General features: G+C 44.5%; 1 protein-coding gene across 1 annotated transcript in view; it reads right to left on the bottom strand.

Annotated features, from left to right (window-relative positions):
• Nucleotides 1-23,747, bottom strand: part of MLXIP (MLX interacting protein) — a 1,610,055-nt gene that overhangs the window by 990,862 nt on the left and 595,446 nt on the right. The window contains exon 5 of the mRNA XM_069619595.1: nt 22,330-22,371. Within this exon, the coding sequence (XP_069475696.1) occupies nt 22,330-22,371 (42 nt within the window). The remainder of the gene's footprint in view (nt 1-22,329; nt 22,372-23,747) is intronic.

Below are 23,747 nucleotides of genomic sequence, written 5' to 3'. Positions count from 1 at the left end.
ATGAAATATACTTTTTGTAAGAAATGAAATGTTAAAACGTTGTATGCAAAATATAAAACATCAATTACATTTTTTTTAAAAAGTCAGGATCTCTGCACACTTATTCTAAGTGTTTCATCTAACCTTCATTTTGAATAATGTTTACAGGTTATCTTGCATTTACTGTACGTCTTTATGCGTCAGCTACCTTTTCAAAGAGCGTTTGTGGAGAAAAGCAATAGTTTCTATCTTTTTCCAAGCCCTTTTTTCCTGACTTGCTCCTGATGCTACAAATGCCACACTTGTGAGGTGAAAGATCAGCTATGCGGGGAGGCATCAACACCATCACTACAAGCACTGTCTGACATCCACTTGATCACCATCAAATCCCCCTTGGCATCAGGATACTCGCCTCTCATGATACTCTCGTCAGGATACTCCTCCCTCTCCGCACCCACACAAACTCCCCCATTCCCTCAACCCGCCCCTCTCACATAGTTACCCTCAATTCTCATTGCCGCCAGCATCCCACTCTATAACACTGTGCCCTTATACTACCCAACCATCCACACCTGATCCCCTATCATCCACCCTCATTAACCAAATCTCTATTGAACTCTATCGCCCCGACTGGTGTCATCCAAGCTAGGGGGTGTGCTGAACTTTGGCTTTGAGTTAGTAATTATCTGAATTCAGGGTGAAAAAAAGCTATTTGGCTCTGGCTGAAATGTTGCAATGTAACAATGGTGTGCCGAGGGCAAAAGGGAATGAAATTAAACATCGTCTGACAGCATTCCTGATAAAATATCAGACTAAGTGCATACGTTTGATAAAGACGTGGTGAGGCTGAGTGAGAGGTGAGCATTGTTCGTTCTGATGGAGAAACTTTACTAAAAGGCAGTGGGGAGCAGGGCTCAAGTGGAGGGAACACGCGGGTGGACGGCATCCACCCACTTTTTTCATAGGGTGGACGCCGTACTCCATGTGTGTTTCCAATTAATATATATATATATATATATATTTTTTTTTTAAAGTTCTCCCCCCACTTGACAAAGAAAAGTGTCCGGGATTGGAACCGAGGTTGCACGGTTCAGAGACAAGAAAGTAAACTGTTAGACCACAAGAACCTTTAAGCAGATGGACGTATAACATGCCCATTGACTCTTTGCTGTAAAGGATATGTTTTCTGACCCATTTTAACACACAAGGTGTGCACCTTTTGTATTTAGCAATCAATGTTTTAAGAAAACACGTTATCTTGGTAAATGCCTATTTGTCCTGTGCACTTTCTTGAGTTGGGAAAGACACCTTAAAATTAAATATGCTCATTTCTTTCACTTTACATTCACTGCCTGTGACATCACGTCCCACTGCATACATCAAAGTACCCCCCACTTTCTTTTTGTAGGAATTGAGCACTGGTGGGGACCAATAGGGCAGAGATAGTCAATTATATGTTAGGCAGAGTGACATGCCCATGCCTGAGAGGCCTCTTTGAGGAACGTCATGTTGGGAAATCTCTCCAGTTCCCCTGTGTGCCAGTCCGTCAGAAGAGTACAGAAATTGATATGTGGTTGTTACGAAATATGCTGGCTTTTCCTTCTAGATCAATAGGACATAGGATGAGCCATTTACATGTCAGGCAGTACAAGATGTGTCTGACATTTCCAAACCCATATTGGTCTCTTCAAAGTACATGCTTATTGGAAAATCTCTGTTACATTATAGGCCACTATGCCCCAATGGGAACGATTTGAGGGATGAGAGCACTTTTTGTGAGGTCAGGGTGATATAGAGCACTGTATATGCAGGTGTTGTTTGAAGAAGATTACAGTGGTCGGAAGATGGTGGGTTAAGTGCATGTAGATTGAAATTTTGTGGAATTGAAGGACTGCCGAACCACCAAGTACTTCTTAGAGCTTACAGGATTTGGACGGATTCTGTCACAGGTCAGGCTTTCATACATGTGATTAATTCTGCTCCAACCCCATCTGCCTTTCTGGGAGCACCATCTCCTGTGTTTTGGTGAGCGAGTCCTTCTTTAAAAACAAGCCATAACATTTAGCGCATTGGCCGATTATGCTACTGCATTTCCAGTTGTCATGCCAACCACAAAGTTAGCTTACTGGCACCCCTTAACTCCCTTTTCTGTAAAATGGTGGTGGCGATATTTTGGTGGCTCGGTCACCAAAATGTGCCAAAACCAATAATAGGGAGATGGAGTCCACTCACCTCACATTTATCTTCGAGTTGGGTCCTACGTGAGCAGGCAGAAACGATTTATTCATTTCAATGTGAGCTGCAAGAAAAGCTCCCTTGTAACTTGATTGCAATGTGTGTGTGATATTCAATGGCAATTGCACTGTGCAGTATCCATTTTGATTACTGCAACCCAACAATTAGCATTTGTGTAGCCTGCCACTTTCAGAAGCAACAATTTTGCATATGCAACATCCTTCTGTATATTTTTGTTAATTGCTCTTTTCAGGTTAGTATGCTTTAAATATGGATGTCATGTTGATTAAAATCCAACCAGCCCCAAAAAGGCCCATATATCCTTTCTCAAGACAGGTTAAGGTGTGTGCGTGACTGCTTCAACTTCTGTGGAAGTACCTAACCATTCACTATTGGAACCCCAGATATTTGACAGATGATTGGGCAAGGTGACATTTAACTGGTTGGCAGTCAGGTTTGCTTTTGTCAGTTGGTTGCTGACTGATGTAAGATGATATAGAAGCTCTTTCCAGCTGGAACTGTATATCACAATGTCATCGAGGTGAGCTGCTGCAAAAGCACAGCAAGGTGCAAAAACATGTTCCATCAGCCTCTGAAAAGCTGCAGGGGCTCCATGTAACCCAAACTGGTAGGAAGGCGACTGGAAACAGGTCCTCTGGAGAAGGCTGCTTGACTTTGTCTTTCTTGTTCAAAGGTACCTGCCAGTAGCCCTTCATTGGATCCAGTGTTGAAATGAATTTTGCCGGTGCCAGCTTCTACACCAGCTAATCTATTCCTGGCATGGAGTAAGTGTACAAAGCGAATACATCATTTGGGCGATGAGAATCTATGTAAAACCACCATCTGTGGTCCGGTTTTGGCACAAGAACAACAGGTGATGTCCATCAGCTGTGTGTTCACTCAATAAACCATAATTTGAACATCCTCTTCAACTTGTCCTGGATGATTTATTTCCCAGCTTTGGGTCGACGGTAGGGTTTCAATCTTATGACTTTCCTTGGAGGGTTGTGAATATGGTGGACAATTCCCTGAACTCGTCCGGATCTTGATGAAAACACATTGGCATAGCTTTCAATCCATTGGGCTAGTTCCTGATGTTCTTGGGTTGTCAATCCAACCAGGATGTTTACTCCCTTACTTCAATCAGTAACAGGTTCTTCCAAATGTTGTTGGCATATACTGCATGGGCAATTGGGGGTTGCTATTTTCCCTCCAGGCCGTTGGCTTGTTTTTGTGGTACAATTGCGATGGTTTAGGCCAAAAATCCTGATGTACATGGGTTAGCAGGGAGATCAAATCAGAGATTGTATATGGCTCATGCCATCAAGCTGACTGTTTTGGGTCATAGGCAACAGGAAGATTACTTAGTCCCACAATTGGAATGCACGCAGCATGGCTTCCTGGTTGTATGCCCTCTCCTAGTGATTCTGGGCTTCCTGTAAATGAATTCTTACATGGTCCCTGACCTTCTCCATATATTCTCTGGTGTTTTGGATCATGGGGTGTTCACTGGTTTTTCGGCTGGCCGCGTCTTCCAATTTCTCTTGAAGAATATCTGAGACATATCTGGGATTCCACCCATACACCACCCTACTTGAGGTTTGTGGGGCTTTCCGTACTGCAAGGAGAGTCCAGGAAACTAAGTCATCTCAATTTCGTCCATCTTCAGAAACCAATTTCCTGAGCATCTGTTTCAGCATTTTGTTGAATCATTCTACTAGCCGGAGAGTTTGAGGGTGATAAATTGAGGTTCGTAGCATTGGGATCTTCATCAGCTCTTACAACTCGTTCATCAGCTTTGACATGAAAAGGATCTGTCAGAAGTTTGGTGGGAAATTCCACTCTTGTGACAAACAGTACCTTAAATATTGCCTTAATTGTGTTACTTTGTATCAGGAAGGCTTACAGATATCAGGTCGCTTAGTCGACAATGACCAGGCTATGTCGTTTAGCTGATTTGGAGGGGGTACAATGGGCAGACTACATCCATAACGATCCGGTTGAAGGGTACCTCAATGATTGGTAATGTTTGCAGAGGGGCCTTTGGTGCATCATCTGGAGAGGTCTTTTGACAGATGGGGTAACAGTCACAAACTCGTTTTATTTCTGCATAAACTCTTTGCCAATAAAACCAGCTAATTAGCATCTTTTGTGTCTTTTCCAGCCTTCGATGCCCTGTTAGATCTGAATGGGACAATTCCAGCACAGGGTTTTGGGATCGAGAATTGGTGATCGCTAATGCTGTCTCCTCTAGCGTTTATACTGACTCGATAAAGGAGCCCTCATCTTTCTATAAAAATTAGAAATTAGGAGTCTTTAAAGATCAGCGCTCATTCTCGGAAGCCACATTCCTCCATGCCAGGTCACAAGTGAATCTGTTCTCTGGGCTTCTGCAAACTCCAATGTAGCTAGGCCTTGATATTCAGTTGGAGGGATTTCTACTTCTCGTTCCTTAGTCATTTTACCAAACCCAGCTTTTGTGCAGCCAGTAGAGTCCAGGGTTCCCAATTCTTTTATAACTGTATCTTCTTGCATATAAATTGGACAATTGTTAGGAATGCTTCAGATTAAACTGTGTATTCCTGAGGTTCAGCGGAATTACCTTGATCACCCACTGGAAATCAAGGTGAACTCAACCTACTTGTAACCATTAGTCACCCTATTTTCTACTGTGTCGTATTTTTCCTTGTATGCAACACCCACGTTTTTTCAGCGCCCAGTTACCTCAGCATTACCTGCGCAATATAAATAATAAACAAATACAAATACAAAGGTCAACATCTCCTGCTCCCAAACCAGGGAATATTTATGGGCCAATAAGGATTTTTAAGCAACTCTACCATAGGTTCCCTCCTGTATCTTCATCTCCAGTCTGCTCCAAACCCTGGGTTGGCCTCAGGGAGGTATATTCACTTCTTCATCTCCATGTAGGTCACACCTTACAGCTTCTAGTGTGACTTCAGTGGGGAACCTGGCCGTTGGTCTTACAGCCCTCAGCATCTTGGATGGTGATGTGTGACCTATGTATCTAGGTCTAGCGAATCCCACAATGCCACAACATGTCAGAGATGGTACAGGAATCATTCCAAGACTCAGATGGTTCAAGGGATTTTATAGATTTTTCAACGGGCCCTATCGCGGTCCCTCTCTCTCATCTTGAAAAGCACCTCCTCCCTAACTCGAGTGTTCCTGGCTACGAGTCAGCAGAAAGCAAATGTTAACCTAATCAGTCTAATCACTGCTTTATACTAGTTGTGAGTATCAAAAGCCAAGGTGCCTTTTCTAATTAGATTCTTTCTGGGATTTCTGTCCCTTCTCTATGCATCGATTAGAGTTCTGCAGGGATAGGGAATGTGTCTTGCAGACACCCTGCTCAATTCGCTATTTAATCTGTCACATTCACACTCTCCTCTCCTTTCCCCTCTCCGTACCTCTTACTGCTCTCCTGCTCAACTCCACCCACCTCTCTTCTCCTTTTACTGTCCTGTCCCTTTGATGTCCTTCAGACCTTCTAAACCTTGCCTCCACCATCTGTTACTCCCCCTCTTCCACACTACTACACCCTCCACTACACTACTAGTCCCTCCTTTCCACTACTACTCCCTCCTGCCCACTAGTACTCCCTCTACAATGCTACTATTTCCTCCTCCAGACTACTACTTCTACACAACCACACCTTTCACTCTGAACCATGCACTCGATGTCACTCCCTACACTATGTATTCTACTAACACTTGCCACACTAACACGCTCACTCAGACTGCAGTCCCGCTTCCACTCATCTTCTCTATAAATTGCCTTCATAACTCAACACTCCTCCCTTCTGATGGTCTCTTGATCCTCCATCTCTGATCTCACCTAAATAATCCACACTTCCTGATTCCAACAGGTTATTTTTATCCCCCTCCTCTTGCTGTTATTGGTCCCGGTCGCTTTCCAATCAGGCCCCATCTTCCCCCACCATGGACATGACAAACAGTAGCCATTAAAGTCCCGCCAACATTTCTCAGCAGGTCCCCTACAGAGCAATGGCAGTCCTGGTATGCAACAGTTTGTGTTCATGTGTTGAGGCCCTGTCCCGGGTGCCACAAAGCACTTATTACAGGGAGATACTCCCCTCATTGACCCCGGTGGTCTAGGGATTACCCGTCGGCTTGAGCTGGCTCTCCCGTACTGCTGTAGAGCAGCATGCAGTCCCACTGCTGGCTGTGTTTGAATGCAGGTTCCATCCACGCTTCTCTCTTGGTGCTAGGCTATGCCAACGGTGTAGAGTCACACTGGTGCCTCAGCTTGGTTTTGTGGGTCTCTGTGCAGGGGATCAATGTTGCGGCTGTGTGCTGGTTGAACATCTGCCTTCTGCACATTGATGTGAGACCCTGGTTCAGGTCTCAGTTGGATGCTTCTGTGTCGATGTGTCTCTACAAAAATGGGAGCATGACTTGAGACAGAAGTGTACTGCAAAAGGAAATACTGACAAATTGGGGGTATAAATTGGGGCCTCTCCACTGCCACCATCCTCCTGAAGGATATGATATGGCATTTGTAACGCGCCTATACACAAGTGTTTCAAGGCGTGAAAGGATAGCACCAGCATTGGATTTCTCCCAGATAGGCCTCTCACCCCCAGCCGAGAGGGGTTCCCATCCCCTCTTGACAAGACGAGGTTGCAATAAAAGGCTTGCACAATTAAATCACAACTAGAAAACCTTTCACTCACCACCTTCATTGCTTCAAAGATTAATAAATAAATGTTGGCCGTCTGCTATGCCTACGTCAGATGATATTCATTGTCTCAAATGCTATGAATCATGTGTTAACATGGCTAGTGTTCATTAAAAAATATTGTGGTTTGCATTCCATCTGTTTATATAGCATTATTCACAGATCTCCAGCATGCTACATTAAAAATATATTACACCGCTACATTAGTGGGACAAACATGCAATGAGAAAAAACACATTTATTTTAATAAAACATTTTATTAGTTTTATCAGTGTAATAAAGAAAACCAAGTCAAAGTAGCGAGCAACATTCAGTACGATACAATAAAAATCCCTCATCACTGATCCCAATTCACAATCCATGGCATCCCCTGTGAGAAACCTAGGGTATTCTCGCTCCTAAACCCCCTGGATCCTCGTCTCAGATGGCCACGGAAAGGCCATAGCTTTTGGATCCCGACCCTGGCGGTGGAGAAGGAAGCAAGAGAGGATCACCTGAGTCGAGGGTCCTCAGAGATTGGGACTGGGGTACCCATAGACAAGACATGGTATCCCTTATCCCAATTATGACCAACCTACCCTTCCCCGACCTTTATGGGTTACTGCAAGACCTCTCCCCTCATTTCCCCACACTTAATATTTGAAAGTACTGGGGCAAGGAAGAGGAGACTCAGAGTAATGAACACTACCCATTCATTTTACCATTCTTGTACTGAGACGGGGATGATGCCTGCTGGTTTGTGAGCAGGGCTTGCAGAGGTCAGAGCGCCAGCCTGGGAAGCCAAAGGAGCAGCAAGAGCCGCCAGAGCAAGACACAGCAGACCAGTGAGTGTTGGGAGAAAGACACACAGAAACAGGGCGCTCCAGGCGGGCTGCGTACAACTAATGAAGCGCTGTATGAATGAATGCTTCAAAGCGAGATGAGTTACATATTAAATACCAAACTGAATTGAAGTTTTAAAATATCGCTAACTATACATATCGAATACTAAACTGAATGGAAGTATTAAAACAGTGTTATACAGCGCATATTGAACGTTGAACTGAATGAAGGTTTAAAACCAAGCAGATTGAATACCGAATTGACTGAAAACCTAAATTTAAAACCCATATTGAAAATTGAGTTGAAATAGAAACTGTGAGCTTGATCACAAGTTGGGCGGGAGCCCTTAAATGCATTGGTAACAGTGTTACTGCCGCAACAGGGTCCGCCCAATCTCGAATCTGGCGAGTTTATCCCCAGCTTAGAGCTGGGAGTAAACATGATGGAAAAATGACAATTTCCGGTGCAATTACCGTGCATTGCATTGAAAATTCACCATGGGAATGGGGACTAACAGCGCCCAACCCATGATCCGACGGTAATACCGTCGGACAAGTGGGCCCTAACGCTAATAAAGTTGGGCAGTAGGCATTAGACACAGGTAAATTGCCAGGGTCCCTGAGAGAGTCGATCATTGTCCCCCTCCTCAAACCGGATAAGCCGGACACGGAATGTGGCTCATACAGGCCACTTTCCCTGCTAAACCAGGACGGGAACATTCTTACTGCAGTCATGGCAAAGAGGCTTGAGAGGGTTATTGGCAAACTTATACACCCAGATCAGACACGATAGGTACCACATAGGAATATTACTAATAATTTACGGAGATTACACCACATTATAGATTATACCCAGAGAGCAACATAGGAGGTGGCAGTCGTGTCATTGAATGCGGTGAAGACATTCAACTCCATCAGATGGCCATGGCTGCTGGCGGTGTTTTAAGAATTTGGTATGGGGCCCACATGCATTAAATGGGTGAGATTATTGTACAATGAGCCAATAGCAAGAGTCAAATTGGACTGCATGGTTTCAGAGCAATGGCAGCTAAGTAAGGGAACGAGACAGGGCTGTCCATGGTCCCCTATGCTCTTTATTTTAGCTCTGGAACCATTAGCAGTTTATTTACGGGTGGAATACGGGGAAGTAGGTATAGGCACCACAGGAGCGAGAAACCTAATATTGCAATATGCGGATGACATGCATACCCTGAAGAGAATCTGCAATATGTTATGGAGGTGTTTGAAAGATATGCGGTACTGTTGGGCATAACCATTAACTCCCAGAAATCTAGCCTGTACACCCTGGGCGTGTATGTGAGGAAGCCGGCACACAAATTGCCGGGGCTGCTGATAAAGTGGGAATTTGATTTCAGATACCTGGGAGTGGATGTATACCACGACCCCCAGGCAGAACACTTATATAATACGGTGAAGGCAGTAAACAAGATGGAGAAATGCACAACATCTTGGGCTAGGCTGCCATTGTCTATGATGGGGCGGGCGGCCTTACTGAAGATGGTGGTGCTACCGAGACTGCAACATTACTTTGCAAATGTCCCGTTTGCAATACCTAAGTCGTTCTTTAAGAAAATTACATGGCCTACGTGAGAGCTTTATATGGCATAACTCTAGGTGCAGAGTAGCACTGCAGAAGCTACAACTGCCGTGCAAACAAGGAGACATAAATCTGCCCAATTGTGAGTGGTATTTTATGGCCAGCCATCTACAATTTGGGGTCAGATGGCTATCAGACAAGCAAACACCGGAATCCAGGTTGCTACGCGCAGAATGCACCCCGTTCTTTTTGAATGAAGTAATGTGGTTGCCCGATCAGTGCATACCGAAGGAGAACTTATTGTTGGGCCTGGGGAGGAAGATGTGGCATAGAGCATGTCATGAGACGGGGGCAGCAAAGCCGTTTTCCCCACAGACACCACTGGTGGTGCTGGGCAGGGTGGATGACCAAGTCCGGTTGTGTGGGCGGAAGTGGTGGGAGCTCGTGGGGGTGGCAACGGTAGGTGACATAGTTACGGAAGGGAGGCCCAGGGAGTTTGAGGAGCTGGCTAACGATACAGGAGTGCACAGAGGGCAGCACATAACATACTCCCGATTGGTGAAAAATCTTAGGTGTAAGTGGCCGGAGACTGAGTGGCCCCCTACAGTTAGATGAGTGGCTCGAGACATTTTATGATGTGTCAGATGGGGGGCACGAAGTCTCACGTATATATGAATTGTTGCTGTCTAAGAGGGGGGAGGAGATGGGGAACACAAGGCAGGCATGGGAGGCAGAATTGGGCAAGGCAATGTCGGATGAAGGTTGGAAAAGAGTGATGGTGTACCATAAAAAGGTGTTGAGGAACGTGAGGCTGCAACAAATCCAGTTATATGTTACCCACAGGGCATACCCGACTCCGAACAGAATGGCCAAGTTCAACCTAGTAAATGTTCAGGCATGCCGAAAGTGCAGAGAGGTTAATGCAGATACAGTACATATGTTTTGGGCATGTGCTGAGATGAACAAGTTACTTACCAACTGTAACGTTCTTTTGATTGGATATTCCTCATCTTATGATATTCGTATCCCAGCTTCAGCTGCTTTTTAAACAAATTTCACCAGGGGGCGCTGTGTTCGAGACCGCGGAGTCGAAGTCCCTCGAGGGCCACCGTCGGGCATTGACGTCATCCGCTGTATAAATGGCTCGAGCAGCGCCCGTTACCTCAGTTCTGTTTTTACGGTGTTCATGGGTGCATCAGATGATCAGGCTTTAAGTCTTCAGGCTCTTAAGGACTTCCGAGTGCAACTGGCGTAAACTATACGGAGGGGTAGGATGGGAGGGTTGATGAGGAATATGTGGGAGGAACAGCCAATCGAAAGAACGTTACAGTTGGTAAGTAACTTGTTCTTGGATTGTGTCCTCCTACGTATTCCTCATCTTATGATAGACTCCCATAGCAGTGGTAATTTTGGAGGTGGGAGTACTAGGAATTTTAATTATGGACTGAATGAAGGACAGCTTTTGCAAATAGTCCTCCTTGGTATGAAGTAGAGTCCAAGCATTAATGCTTTACAGAGGTATGCATTGACGACCAGGTGGCTGCAGCACAAATATCCTGCACCGGGACACCCCTCTGAGGGGCCGTGGAAGTTACCATGCCTCTGGTTAAATGAGCCCTTAATCCATCTGGAGGCTCTTTCCCAGCTAGTTTATAGCATTCAGAGGTTGCTAAAATTATCCATCTGGATAGAGTTTGTTTAGATACTGCAAGGCCCAATTTGTGCCCAGTATATCCAACGAATAGTTGGTCACATTGTCAGAGACTTGCCAATCTGGAAATATAGAAACTGAGAGCCCTTTTTGGGTCCATTCTATGTAATCTTTCCTCTTCCTTACTAGCGTGTGATGAAGGATAAAAAGAAGGTAAGAATCTTTTGTGACAGATGAAAATCACTATTTTGGGCAAGAACGATGGCTTGAATTTTAAAATAACCTTGTCCCTATGCAAAATAGTGTGAGAAGGCTTACAAGACAGTGCTTGCAACTCACTTAACCTGCGGGCTGATGTGATAGCCACTAACAGAATTGTTTTAAGATTGAGCAGTCTTAATGGACAAGAATGTAAAGGCTTGAAAGGAGCACACATGAGAAATTTTAAGACTAGATTTAAATACCAGATGTGCACCTGAAAAGGTGTCTGAGGGTACGCATTTGTCAACCCTTTTAAGAATTGAATGACTAGAGGCATTTTAAAATAGGACACTTCTTCCGAGGAGGGCTTAGAGAAAGATAGCGCTGCCAAGTAACCTTTTATCGTTCCAACTTGGAGCCCAAAATTGGCTAAGGGTAAGAGAAAACAGAGCACTGTTGGACTACTACAAAGAAATTGATCCACATTCTTACCCCTGCACCAGTTACTGAACTTGTTCCAACGACACCGATACAGGGATTTTGTTGCTGGCCTTCTGGCCATTACGTCATCCGGGAGGTCCCAATCCTTATATCTTAACCTCTCAGAAACCATGCGTGAAGGCTGAGTGTCGTGACCTCTGGATGGAGAACCGGACCTTCCTCTTGCGAGAGAAGATCCTCTCTTTGTGGAACACGTATTGGAGGGCAGATGAACATGTCCAGAAGGTCTGGGTACCAGGTCCTCCTGCCCAATCCAGGGCAATTAGGATCATGGTTTTCCTGAACTTTCTCAACCTCCCGATTACGCGAGGAATCACGGTGACTGGAGAAAACGCGTAAAGAAGTGGAAATACCCAGTCCAGTACGAACGCATCCCCTATAGCTCCTCTTGGGGGAAATTCCCTTGCGCAATACAGTTCGCACTTCTGGTTGGCCCCGGTCGCGAACAGATCCACTTGAGGGGTTCCCCAAAGGGCAAAGATCTCTTGAAGGACTTCCTGAGCTAGCTCTCATTCGTGGGATACTGTGCTCTGCCTGCTCAGAGCGTCTGCCGGCGTGTTTAGCTCTCCGGTGAGGTCAACTGCCGACAGAGATTCCTTCTTGCATTGCCCAGAACCAGAGCTGCATTGCCTCTATGCACAGTGGAAGTGATCCTACGCCTCTTCTTTTGTTGAGGTAGTACATGGCCACTGTGTTGTCTGTCATTATCAGGACATTCGTGCCCTGTACAGAGGGCAGAAAAGGTTTCAGCGCTAGTGATTGCTCTCAGCTCCAAATGTTTGATGTGTAGTTTGGACTCCGATGGAGACCAATGGCCGCTGATTGTCAGATCGTTGAAGTGGGCTCCCCACCCCGTGAGTGAGGCGTCCGTCACTACAGTTATCTCCGACCATCGTTGCCAAAAAGGTTCCCCCTTGAGGATATTCTCCTTGAAAACCCACCATAGGAGATCTTGAGCCACTTTGGTCGGGACTTGTAGAAGATCTGACATCGCCCCTGAAAACTGGGACCATTGAGTCCTGAGGGCCCACTGAAGGGATCTCATCCTCAATCTGGCCTCTGGAAGCAGACAAATGCAGGATGCCATGAGGCCTAGTAACCTTAGAAAGTCGAAAGACGGTAGATGTTGGGCATTTTGAAACTTCATTATCATCTGCAAAATGTGGTGAGCTCTCTCCTCGGGAGGCGAGGCTTTCCCTGATGAAGTGTCCACGATCGCTCCGATGAATTGGAGTTTTTGGCTTGGAATCATTTGGGACTTCTTGTAATTGAGGAAAAAGCCCAGACTATTTAAGAAGTGGCAGGTCAAGGCCAGATATTCCTGGGCTCGTTCGGATGAACTTGCCTTGATTAGCCAATCGTCCAGATAAGGGTAGACGTGAATCCCCCTCCTTCTGATACTCGCTGCCACCACCGCCATCAGTTTGGTGAAAACTCTAGGGACAGAGGTAAGCCCAATTACCACCAATTGCGAACCTCCGGTATTTTCTGTCCTTGAGATGGATTGGCACATGAAAGTAAGCATCCTGAAGGTCCAATGAAACCAGCCAGTCCTGAAGCTGAAGAGCCTGAAGGATCTGTGAAAGGGTCACCATCCTGAACTTGTCCTTCCTGAGGAACTTGTTCAAGCTTCTCAAGTCCAAGATGGATCTCAATCCTCCATCCTTTTTGGGGATGAGAAAATAGGGGGAGTAGCAGCCCTTGTTCCTCTTCGCTACAGGTACATGTTCTATTGCACCTTTCTCTAGCAGGGTTAAAATCTCCTGCACAAGGAGCGGTTTTTGAGTCTTTACAGAGTTGGCTCCCGGTGGATGATTTTGAAGTCTTTGATGAAAAGGAAGACAGTAACCATGGGTCACTATCTCCAGTGCCCAGGTATCTGACGTAATGCCCCGCCATTCGTCGAGCTACAGAATGATTCTGCCTCCCACTGGGGTTTTGTGGGTAAAGACCTCAAAGTGGCTTTGCAGCAGCTGCAGCAATGGCTGAGGATGTAGCAGCCACTGCTGTGGCTGATCTAGCACCTCTCCCTTTTCCACCACAAAAGAGATTTCTCTGTAGGCTTCTCTGACAGGCCTGCCCTCTCCCTTTTCCAAAAGAGGAATAGAAACGAAAAGGGCGACTCTTCCAGGAAGATGAGCCTGCGTAGGAGTGTTGCTGAGGTTGTCTTATAGCAGCGCTGAGTGATTTTGATGCCGCTTTCGAGGTCTGCAGCTTCTCCAAGCTCTTGTCCGCCTTTCTGCCAAACAACCTCAAGCCGTCAAAAGGCATATTAAGTAATCTAGACTGCACATCAGGTGCAAAGCCAGATTTTCTTAGCCATGCAAATCTGTGCAAGACTGAGCTAGATGCCATGGACCTGCTTATACTATCCGCAGTGTCCAATCCTGACTGAAGGCATTCCTTCATAGCCTCTTTACCATCCTTCACTATAGCCAGGAAACCATCCCGTTCTTCACCTTCCAGGATGCGTTCAGCTGCTGATGACATGCAGTCCCACAGGGTATAAGTAAATCTTGCTAATGTGCAAGTGACATCAGTCGATTTCAGGGCCATGCTGCCCGAAGTAAAATCTTTCCGTGCCCAAGCATCAACTTCTTTATCATCCCTGTCTGGTGGTATTGATGGGTAAGCTGATCGTCTAGTGGAGGTTGCAGCTTGCACCACTAGACTTTCAGCAGATGGATGTTTGGATAAATATTCTGGATCTGACAAGGCTGGTCTATATTTGGGTACCAGTTCCTTATTTACTGCTGCAATTGAATCTGGACTATTCCAATTTGCCATTACTCTTTTTTGTAGTGCCTTGTGGAACGGGAGAACAGGATCTTTTAATGGACCCTCACTAAGGATGTCAGTCATGTCATCCTGGTCAAAATCCGGGAAAGCTGCTTTCCAACCCATAAAATCAATGACCTTTCCCATAAGATTTCTATAACTGGGACCAGCATGATCTGTGGGGTCTGGTCTTTCAAAATACACTTCATGTGAAGTGTCTAAGCCACTGGCATTTTGGAGACAGTCATAAAGGTCTGTTATTTTAGACTGTGGGTACACTAGTTCTTCAGGAACTTCCCTGGCTCCAAATCTAACTCCAGCCGGAGTGACATCCTCTTCAGAGGAATGTTCTTCATATATAGAAGACATGGATCTAAAAAATTCCTGTCTTGGTTGTGGGTGGAAAGTCTTTTCAGGCAAAGAAGGTGTAATTTGCATAAGGAATGGATAATGGCGTCGACTTGGGTCTTGGTATCAAAGAAGGCCTCGATAAAGGCGTCAAAGGCGTTGATAGGGTAGACGCTGGCTTTGATGGTGTCGAAGGAGGCTTCATTGCTGTCAAAGGAGGCTTCGATACAGCTAAAGGTGTTGATGTCATTTTTCTCATCGGTCTCAACGCTATGGTCGTCAATGGTGTCTAGTCGAGTTTTGGCTTCGATGTCGATTCCGTTAGCCCAGATTTATGCACCAGACGCTTAGACTTAGTGTGAGGCGTCAGGGAACTTTCCCTTGAAGACACTCTTGACTCTTTTTCAACCCTTGCGTGTTTGGATCTTGATTTTCCTGTGTCACTTTTAGAGTGAGTAGAGGCATGATCACCACGCAGCAACGTCGAGGGGGTCTGGGCCGCTTTCTCAAATATTTTCAGCAACAAAGCCCTGAAGGCCTCCCATTTTTCTGGGAAATTGTGCTTTGAAGGGTAAATTACTCTCCTCTCAGAAAAGGATGAGGAGGAAGAAGACCTATGATGTCGCTTTCTTGACTTTGTCGTCGAAGACGAGAAGACTTCCTCGAACAACTTTCCGATCTCGACCTCCTCGACTCGTGATGAGATTTTCTACCGGATTCAACCGAATCCTTTTGTCTTTTCGAACACTTATATTTCTCCTCCCCCATCGCCAGCTTACCTCTGCGTTCCCTAAGAGCCTTATTTGACATGGCCTGACAGGACCCGCACTCATCAACCCGATGGTCTGGGTTGAGGCACCAGAGGCAATTCCGGGGTCGGTTATAGATATCTTCCTGCCACAGCTCAGACATTTTTTAACCCTGTCTTGGATGTGGAGGGAGTTGAAGACGAAGACGTCGAAGAAATTCTTGATGCACCGTTCGTAACACAAAGCAGTTGCATCGGAAAAACAGAACTCAGGTAACGGGCACTGCTCGTGCCCTTTATACAGCGGATGACGTTGACGCCCAACGGCAGCCCTCGAGGGACTTCGACTCTGCGGTCTTGAACACAGCGCCCCTTGGTGAAAAAATGTTCCGAAGCAGCTGAAACTGGGATTTGAATATCATAAGATGAGGAATACGTGGGAGGACACAATCCATTCGAAAGGTAGATTTTGGAGAGAAGTAGCCCAGAAAATGGCAGGAGCAGGAATTACCCTGGATGTTGGATCCCCGAGGGCGTGTCTATTAGGAGGTTTCCCGAAACAGGTTAAACATGTAAGCAAACTTAAGGACCTAGCATATATATTAGCAAAATGCAGAATAGCAATGGGGTGGAAGGCACGAGCTAGACCGGCTGCCGAAATATGGTGGAGAGACTTGCTAAAATGGGCCAATGCAAAGTCTGTGGTATGGCAGGAAGAGAGAGGCAGGGGCATGGAACAGGAGCAACAAGGACTCTAGGTGTGGAGGCAACTGGTAGCTGACTTAGCGTTCTCAGATCAGGATGCACAGGATTGCACTAGACCCTTAGTTGGGTGATGCTGCAAGGTGGAAAGTTAGCGGATGGAAGCGGATAAGGAAGTAGTGCGCAAGATGGGCCGGGATGGGCGGAATGAGTTGGGGGGTGAATAACGGTTGAAAAGCGGAAATGTTTTGTTTTGTTACTGATCCACAGTTGTAAAGTGGAATGTTTGTGAGCATAAAACCAATAAAAATTGTTTAATAAAATAAAAAGTTGATCAGGCCCTTTGTATGCAAAGCCAAGCGCTAATAAAGGCTAAAGAGGAAAATGCCCATATGAAAGCAATCTATGGACAAAGGAACAAGTGTGAAGGAGTGCAACTAAAGCTGGGGCATGGACAGGACCATCACCAAGTGAACTTTGTGAGTAATTCCAGTGCGTCAAGACCAAAGACTGGCAAGAGGAGTGTAAATATTGCACAGAGAGCCCAGAAGCCAACCAGGAAAAAATAAAGGGATATGACTTGGTACACAGGGGCAACTGCAGAGGATCCTGTGTGGGCTGAAGATCCAAGGGGCCCTGTGTAAAGAAGATGATGACACTCAAGTGCATTTATAGTGAGTATATTATCTCACATGAAGACATCTAACAAAGACCCCCAGCACAACCAACAACCAGGGCTAAACTGTCAAAGCTCAAGGAATAATAAGGTAAGAAACTAGCATTCTAGAATAATGTTACCTCACTGGCTATTCTGGAATGGGCCTGCTACACTAAGCCACATTCTTTTCTATTATGAAAAGCAATACATAACTTGTCCTTTATACAACACCCTGGTTGCGCGACCTGTGATGGGTGGACCGTGTGGTCTGACAACTGCGCCTAGACCAGCGAGTCCTGCACTGTGAAAGATAAAGACACTGTGAAACCAACCAAGAAGGAGCACTGCAAGTGAACTGGTGACGCAAACCAGAAGGAGGTTCAGGTTGACCCAGAGTTAAGTTGAACTTTGAATCACACACTGGTTGCTACGTTGAAGTCTTGGGGAAGGGAACCCTGAGACTTGGTGAACTACAACTACCGCCTTGAGGACAGGGTCTCAACACCCCTTTTGTTTGAACTGTGTTACTTTGAACTTGGGAAAGGGAGCCCTGAGGAGTTTGTGGAACTGTTTGAACTTAAACAAGGTCAATCCTAAGACTTTTTGTGGAACTTTCTTGAACTTGGAGAAGAGGAGCTGAAGAATAGGCTGAGAGCTGGAAGAAGCTCAGAACTTTGTGTTGGTCACCATTTATTTGATTGTTAATATCCTTACACATGGTCTAGCTTTAGTTCTGAGGTCAAGTATGGGCTTTGGGCACAGATAGACTTAAGTTGATCTATTTGACTCAAACTTTCCTTAATTTTGTTCAGGTAGGGAAATCCCACCTTAGCATAATGCAAGTTAGTCCTTCTACCATCTTGACATTTAAGTTAATAAATATCTTTTGTTTGAACTTTAAGTCTGTTGTGTGTGTCTTGCTTCATGATGCCTTCACAACCCCCATCCATCCCATATCCCTGTGCTGTCATCTCACGCCAGAAAACCCCATAGTCTGTGTTCCAACATTTCAAGATTATGGCCCTGTACGGGTGATCCTCTAATGTCCAATGAAAGTGCACATTAACATAGTACAAGACTATACTAATGAGACATGCAAAAGAAAAGATAAAAAATAATTAATCAGTTAAGATAAAATCAAAGTCTCATCTGCTTCCCCAGCACGTGGCCCAAAGAAAATGCAGGAGCATCCTTAGTTCAGATCGCTCACAGCAAGACGTCCATCATTCTAGTATTCATTTGAAGCAGGTAAGCATGACCCATGTGGCGGTCCAAGTACATAATCCAGAGATTAGGAACTCACTGACAAATGTGGCCGGCCACAAGTAGAACACTAGTGTGGAAGTAGCCATAAGAGAGATTGCAGAGCTATCCCTGAACATCAGTGAGACAACATGATAGGGATAATGTGATGGCTCATTAACTAGATCTTCCCTTCCTTCATGCCATATCGACAGGTGGCATTTCAATGTTCATTGCATCCTTCATGCACCTGCACCTCACCCACCGTTTTGAAGCTTTTCAGACCCATGTTTCATATCAGTGGAAGGCATCTCTGACATTGTGTCAGGAAGCAGATGCACAAAGGAACAACTGTAGATCAATCGGACGGCGGCTCTTGTGCAACCGAAGCCTCTGTGCTCAGACTGCAAGCTTTGAACCATCTTGCAAGAAACAGTTGAGTTGAGACGAGATGATGAGCCACCACACTGTTCATTGATCAGAGTGCAGAGAGTGAAACAATGTCAACAATGTGGCGACACTGTGAGTAGCTCCAGTGAGTGTAATAAGTCTGGAAGGAAGGCAAAACCTACTTGCTTGCAACCTGCGTCCATAGATTCAGTTTTACATCAGGCATTACAACAAGGGGTGCAGATGTTATGTTTTCTGTGCTTACAATGAAAGATGATCAAAATCAGAACCATGACGGCTTCAATAATGTAAAATACAGTTTACAGTTAAAAATCTGTCCGTGAAGGGCAGATCTAGCCGTCAACTACCATGAAAAATAACTAATCAGTGGGTACATGACATATTCAGAGATAATCTGCATTAAACTCTGTAACAAATATGTGATTCGGAATAAGAATTATGGATATGGAATAGTTTTCTTGCCTCGAGAAAGCCCAATAGGCAAAACATGTCTGCGTTGGCAAATCAGCAAATAAAGGCAATCAAATGCTCAAATTGATGCCAATTAAATGCACATATTATTATGTACTAGGCAGACGAAGACAAACAAATGTTCAAATCGATGGCAAATAGACAAAGGCAATCAAATTATTAAATTGATGCCAATTAGATGCATAGCACAAATAATAGGCAAACAAAGGCAATCAAATGCACAAATTGATTGCTAAAAAGATGTGGGCATTGATGTGTAGTATCTGCATAGTTAATTTGGATATGAAAACTTTATAATGTCCATTTGTTCAAATTGATGTTAGGACCTATCCGCATGATTACATTGGTTATGGAAACATCATACTGACTGAATATAGATATTGTCTTAATCTTGCCATAAGTATTATTTTTAATTTAATACAATAATTGTTATTCTTTTGTTTTGCGTTATTGATTATAACACTGGAAGATCATACACTGCACAAGTCTTGATCTCCCACAGTGTAAAGTCGTAAAAGAGGTTGTTGGCCTGGGAGACTTTTAAAGGATTTAGGTTATTGCCAAGGTCTAATGCCAAAGTCAAAGGCATGTGCTCCTATACTGTAGATGGTGCATCCGGAGCGAGTGGTGGTCGGTCCCTTGGAAACTGAGGTGACCTTTCCATCAGAAGTGATAGGCAGTGCCAACTCGAAGACCGAATCCCTCCTACAACAAGGATACATAGTTTCCAGTCCTGGTATGTATTCCAAGGTGTCCTGTGGTATCAGACCTTTCTTAAACACAGAGACTAAGCACATTCTCAGCTTCTTCAACTTAACTTCCTGTCAGATCTGTGCAGAAATTAACAGGTGGAAGTTCCAGAGATAGTTGACCCTCACTCTGTGTGAAAAAAACTGCTTAGTAAATGACATGCATCTCTTGAATTCTGTCAACAAAGGCATGGTATGGGGATGGGGGCTGTGTTGAAGAAAATGTAAGCCATTATAATTGAAAAAATGCCCCCCGGGGAGTGCAGATGCTGCCCAATAAAGAGGGGGGCCTTGAAGAAAATGTTTCCAAACATAAGTGATAGGGGGCGAACAATTGAATTGGAAGATGGTGGCTGATGACACCTGGGTGGAGGCATAACCTGGACTGTCTAGGAATGTCCATGCATACCGGCCGCATTCCACAATACTTAGGAGCACATAGTCCAATGAGCCGTAACATAAATGGAAGGTGTAAAAGCCTCGAGTAAGGCTTTAATGCCTTCCATTGACACCACGGCTCATTTACAATCATTTGTATGGCGGAGAGGAGGAATGCGACTTGCGTCCATCGTCTTGCCTCCTCGCCGCCATACAAATACCTCAGCATTTACACCAGCATGGATTTTTATTGCCGGCACAAATGCTGGAGATCCTTACGGAATCCGCCTACTTTTTTCACTGGCAAAAAACAGGCAGACCTATAGGGATCGACTGTGCACACTGCCTGCATTGCTCATGTCGGCATCCCGGACGGGGCGTTTATTTGTAATTGGGAACACTGCTTACCATGCACGAATGGTAAGCAGTGTTTACAATGAAAATTAAACACTTCCCGACATGCAAGCATTTCGGGCAACATTTAATTGTAATTATGAGCACTGCTTGGCATGCGAGCATGGCAGGTGGCGCTCACAATTAAAAGTAAACTCTACCTGATATGCAAGCATGCCAGGCTGTGTTTACTCGCTTTGCCCTGCACTTTTGCAATCCGCTGTGTAAATACTGAAAATTGGCACCGGAGAGCAACCTACGTACATGTCAACATGCAACGACTCCCCGCCATCAAACTACTCTTTGTAGCAACATAAGCGTCTTAAAGTGACAGCATTCTTTTGGAGAAGCTTTTTCTATTCTGGCTTTGCAGGCTTGCCCACCTACCTGGGAAAGAGGTGGAGCAAGAGGCCAGAGTAATTTAAATACTTGTGAAACACTAGTGGAATATGCGAGGAACTTAAAAACAATTACCTATTTCTCCCTGAACTGAAACCAGTGATCAATGTACACAATGATCTGCAATCTGGAAAATGGGGGAATTAGTGATATAGAGATGTCACAAAGGCTTGATCAACAGTGTAAAGCCTAATGGATTCCCAAATTATGCAGATGTGGATGTTAAAATGATGCAGCATCATTATTAAACTAATGCAATCAATGCATACAAATCCTGAGGTTTGAAGGATGGAGACTGACTCACCACAGGGAACGAAATAGTGAGAACAGAGGCCGAACAAAGGAGACAGTGTGATATCCCCTATGGCCACTGGGGACCTGATTATTCTTGCCAATCAGTATCCTCCATGGAAGGAAAAAGGCTTTCCAATGTTATCCAACGGCAGGATCATGAATGGTAAAAACCAAAAGGAGAAATCTATTGTGATCTACCTTTAAAACACAGTAAACTAAAGGAAAATGGAAGGTGGGGGAATGAAGGAGAATTCCATTAAGTTCAGAAGGTTGTGATCAATTCGACTATATCTCAATGTTCTGGTAAATCAAATCTAGCTTACAAGGGACCCTTCAGACTGTACTCCCTGTTGGCAAGACTACAAGAGACCTCTCTAACTAAACCTTGAGCCAGTGTAGGGGAAGCACAACATCTTTAATTCATATGCTGATGGCTAACATTTTGGTATTCCCATTTGCCACCTGCAGTGCTGAGAACTCCGCTAAACATGATGCATAAGACACCAAAACATGACTGAATGGAGAAACCTTGCCCCATCGCACACATTTGAAATCATTTTACAAAACTAAGGTTTGGGAAAGTTTGATGGCCCAAAGCAATTTACATGCGAGGCGTATTAAAACAACAGCCAACCAAGTTGAGGGCTTCTTTTTTTCTGCAGCAGGAGCTCCCCTCTGCGTACCCCAATCACAAGTGGTGATATAGTTTCAAAGGATTTACAGCATCCCAGAGATTCGTAATTACTTCTTTATTTTAAGAAAAGGGTAAGGGGGAGGACAATACATCATGCCAAGAAGATATGTGTGCTAAATAAATAATTGTAACCAGACTTGCTTTTATTCTGATCTTCGGTCTGAAATCTATGTGTAAAAAACCTCTTATATGTTAATAGCATGACTTAAGATTTATCATTTAAACAAAGTAAGCAGTCTGTTTGCTAGATATACAGACGTAATGGAGGGATAAAAACGACAGCATCTAGAGATCCTGCAACTGTAAGCTCTCATCCTTTGCATCATTACTCTATTATCTAATAGCATACTTAACCCAATGCAAATCTACTGTAAACCTGAAACCCCTGGTACTTACTCTGACCAGACTTGAGAGATCTTCATCTTTGTGTTTTTGCAACTGTAGGAAGAAAACAGAAATATGAGCAATTAGTTTTGTAGAACTGACTCTCCTAAAAAGCATGTTATATTATTTTTCAGTATCAATTAATGGTAGTTCAACATCTTGTGATGCAGAGGGTTCCTTCCCAGCGACCTCTGCTGTGCTTTTCCCTTCCAACCACTCTACAAATCTATCACCAAATGGGTTTACCTTTCTCAAGAGTTTATGCACACATGCAATGAAACTACACAATGGTGTCCAGTGTGCCAAACCCAGCACCAAAGAAAAATTCACGATTACCAAAGTCGCTTCATAAATTCAATGAAACATTTTACCTCAAAGTAAAATTCTCCTGTTAGAAATGTGGAGTGTCAATGACAAAAGCAGTAGATTGAAAATAGAAGACTGAAAGGCAAGACAAATGTGTTAAAAATACATATTTTTATAAATGACAGGACACATGGTTGATTGAATGTAGCGAAGCAGCAGGTGAGTGTGATGAATAAACAAGGTAAATGAAAAAGTACATGTTACTCTATTCGTGTACTCCAGTGCCCCTTTTCCTCCATACTGTTGGAAGATCCTTCATGCAGGTGATGAGAATAGAGCAATATGAACAGCAGCATTGGTTTACTTGAGTAAATGGGGAAAGTACACATTCACAGCAACACCCACGCCATGTTCCTTCCCTCTCATGTGCCCTCTGCCTCATTTCGCCAGTCATCTACTTTGTGTTTTCACGTATAATTTATAAATTACGCTTATTGGGTGATGGAGAGTGGCCGCATAGAAGAAAGGGAATTATGGACAAGGAGTCTCTACTATGAACACCTTGTGCTTACTCTTATGTCCCGTTTCCTATCAGTCATACTTGTAGAAGAATTAAAAGCACCCATTGTTCAAGCGAGTTGGCATCCTGGTTTGCAATTGGCCAAGCCACAAATGGTTGGAAAAACTCGCCAAACTGAGCTTTAGCACTGGTGCTAGTCTCCAGAGCACTCCTCGTAAAAAGGCATTAGGGCAAGATTATGTAGCTGCCTTGCAGAAGTCTATGGGCATATCTCTGAAAAACCACAGATGCTGATTTTGCTCGAATGCTATGAGGGTGAATTCCCTTTGGAGGGAGTTCCCCTTTGCAGCAGAGCTCTCTAGAATGCATACTGTAGTCGATCAAATACCCGGGCCTCATTACATGTATAACCGCATTTTAGGAGGAAATACTGCTGCTCGTTCTGGCATTAAGTCTGGCAGTGGTTGGCAGTGATATCCCTCTTTTTGAAGGTCCATGGGACTCCACTGGGGATTTGGAGGATTTACCAAGGGTTTTTTAATCAGTCACTTTTGGAGGTCATGTGAAGGAGAAACCTCCAGCAACCTCAGAAGGTTCTACGATG

This window comes from Ambystoma mexicanum, chromosome 10, assembly GCF_040938575.1.
Source record: "Ambystoma mexicanum isolate Mex_15411 chromosome 10, UKY_AmexF1_1, whole genome shotgun sequence".
Lineage (NCBI taxonomy): Eukaryota > Metazoa > Chordata > Amphibia > Caudata > Ambystomatidae > Ambystoma > Ambystoma mexicanum.
Note: the sequence above shows the minus strand (reverse complement) of the source record. Positions and strands in the feature narration are given on the sequence as shown.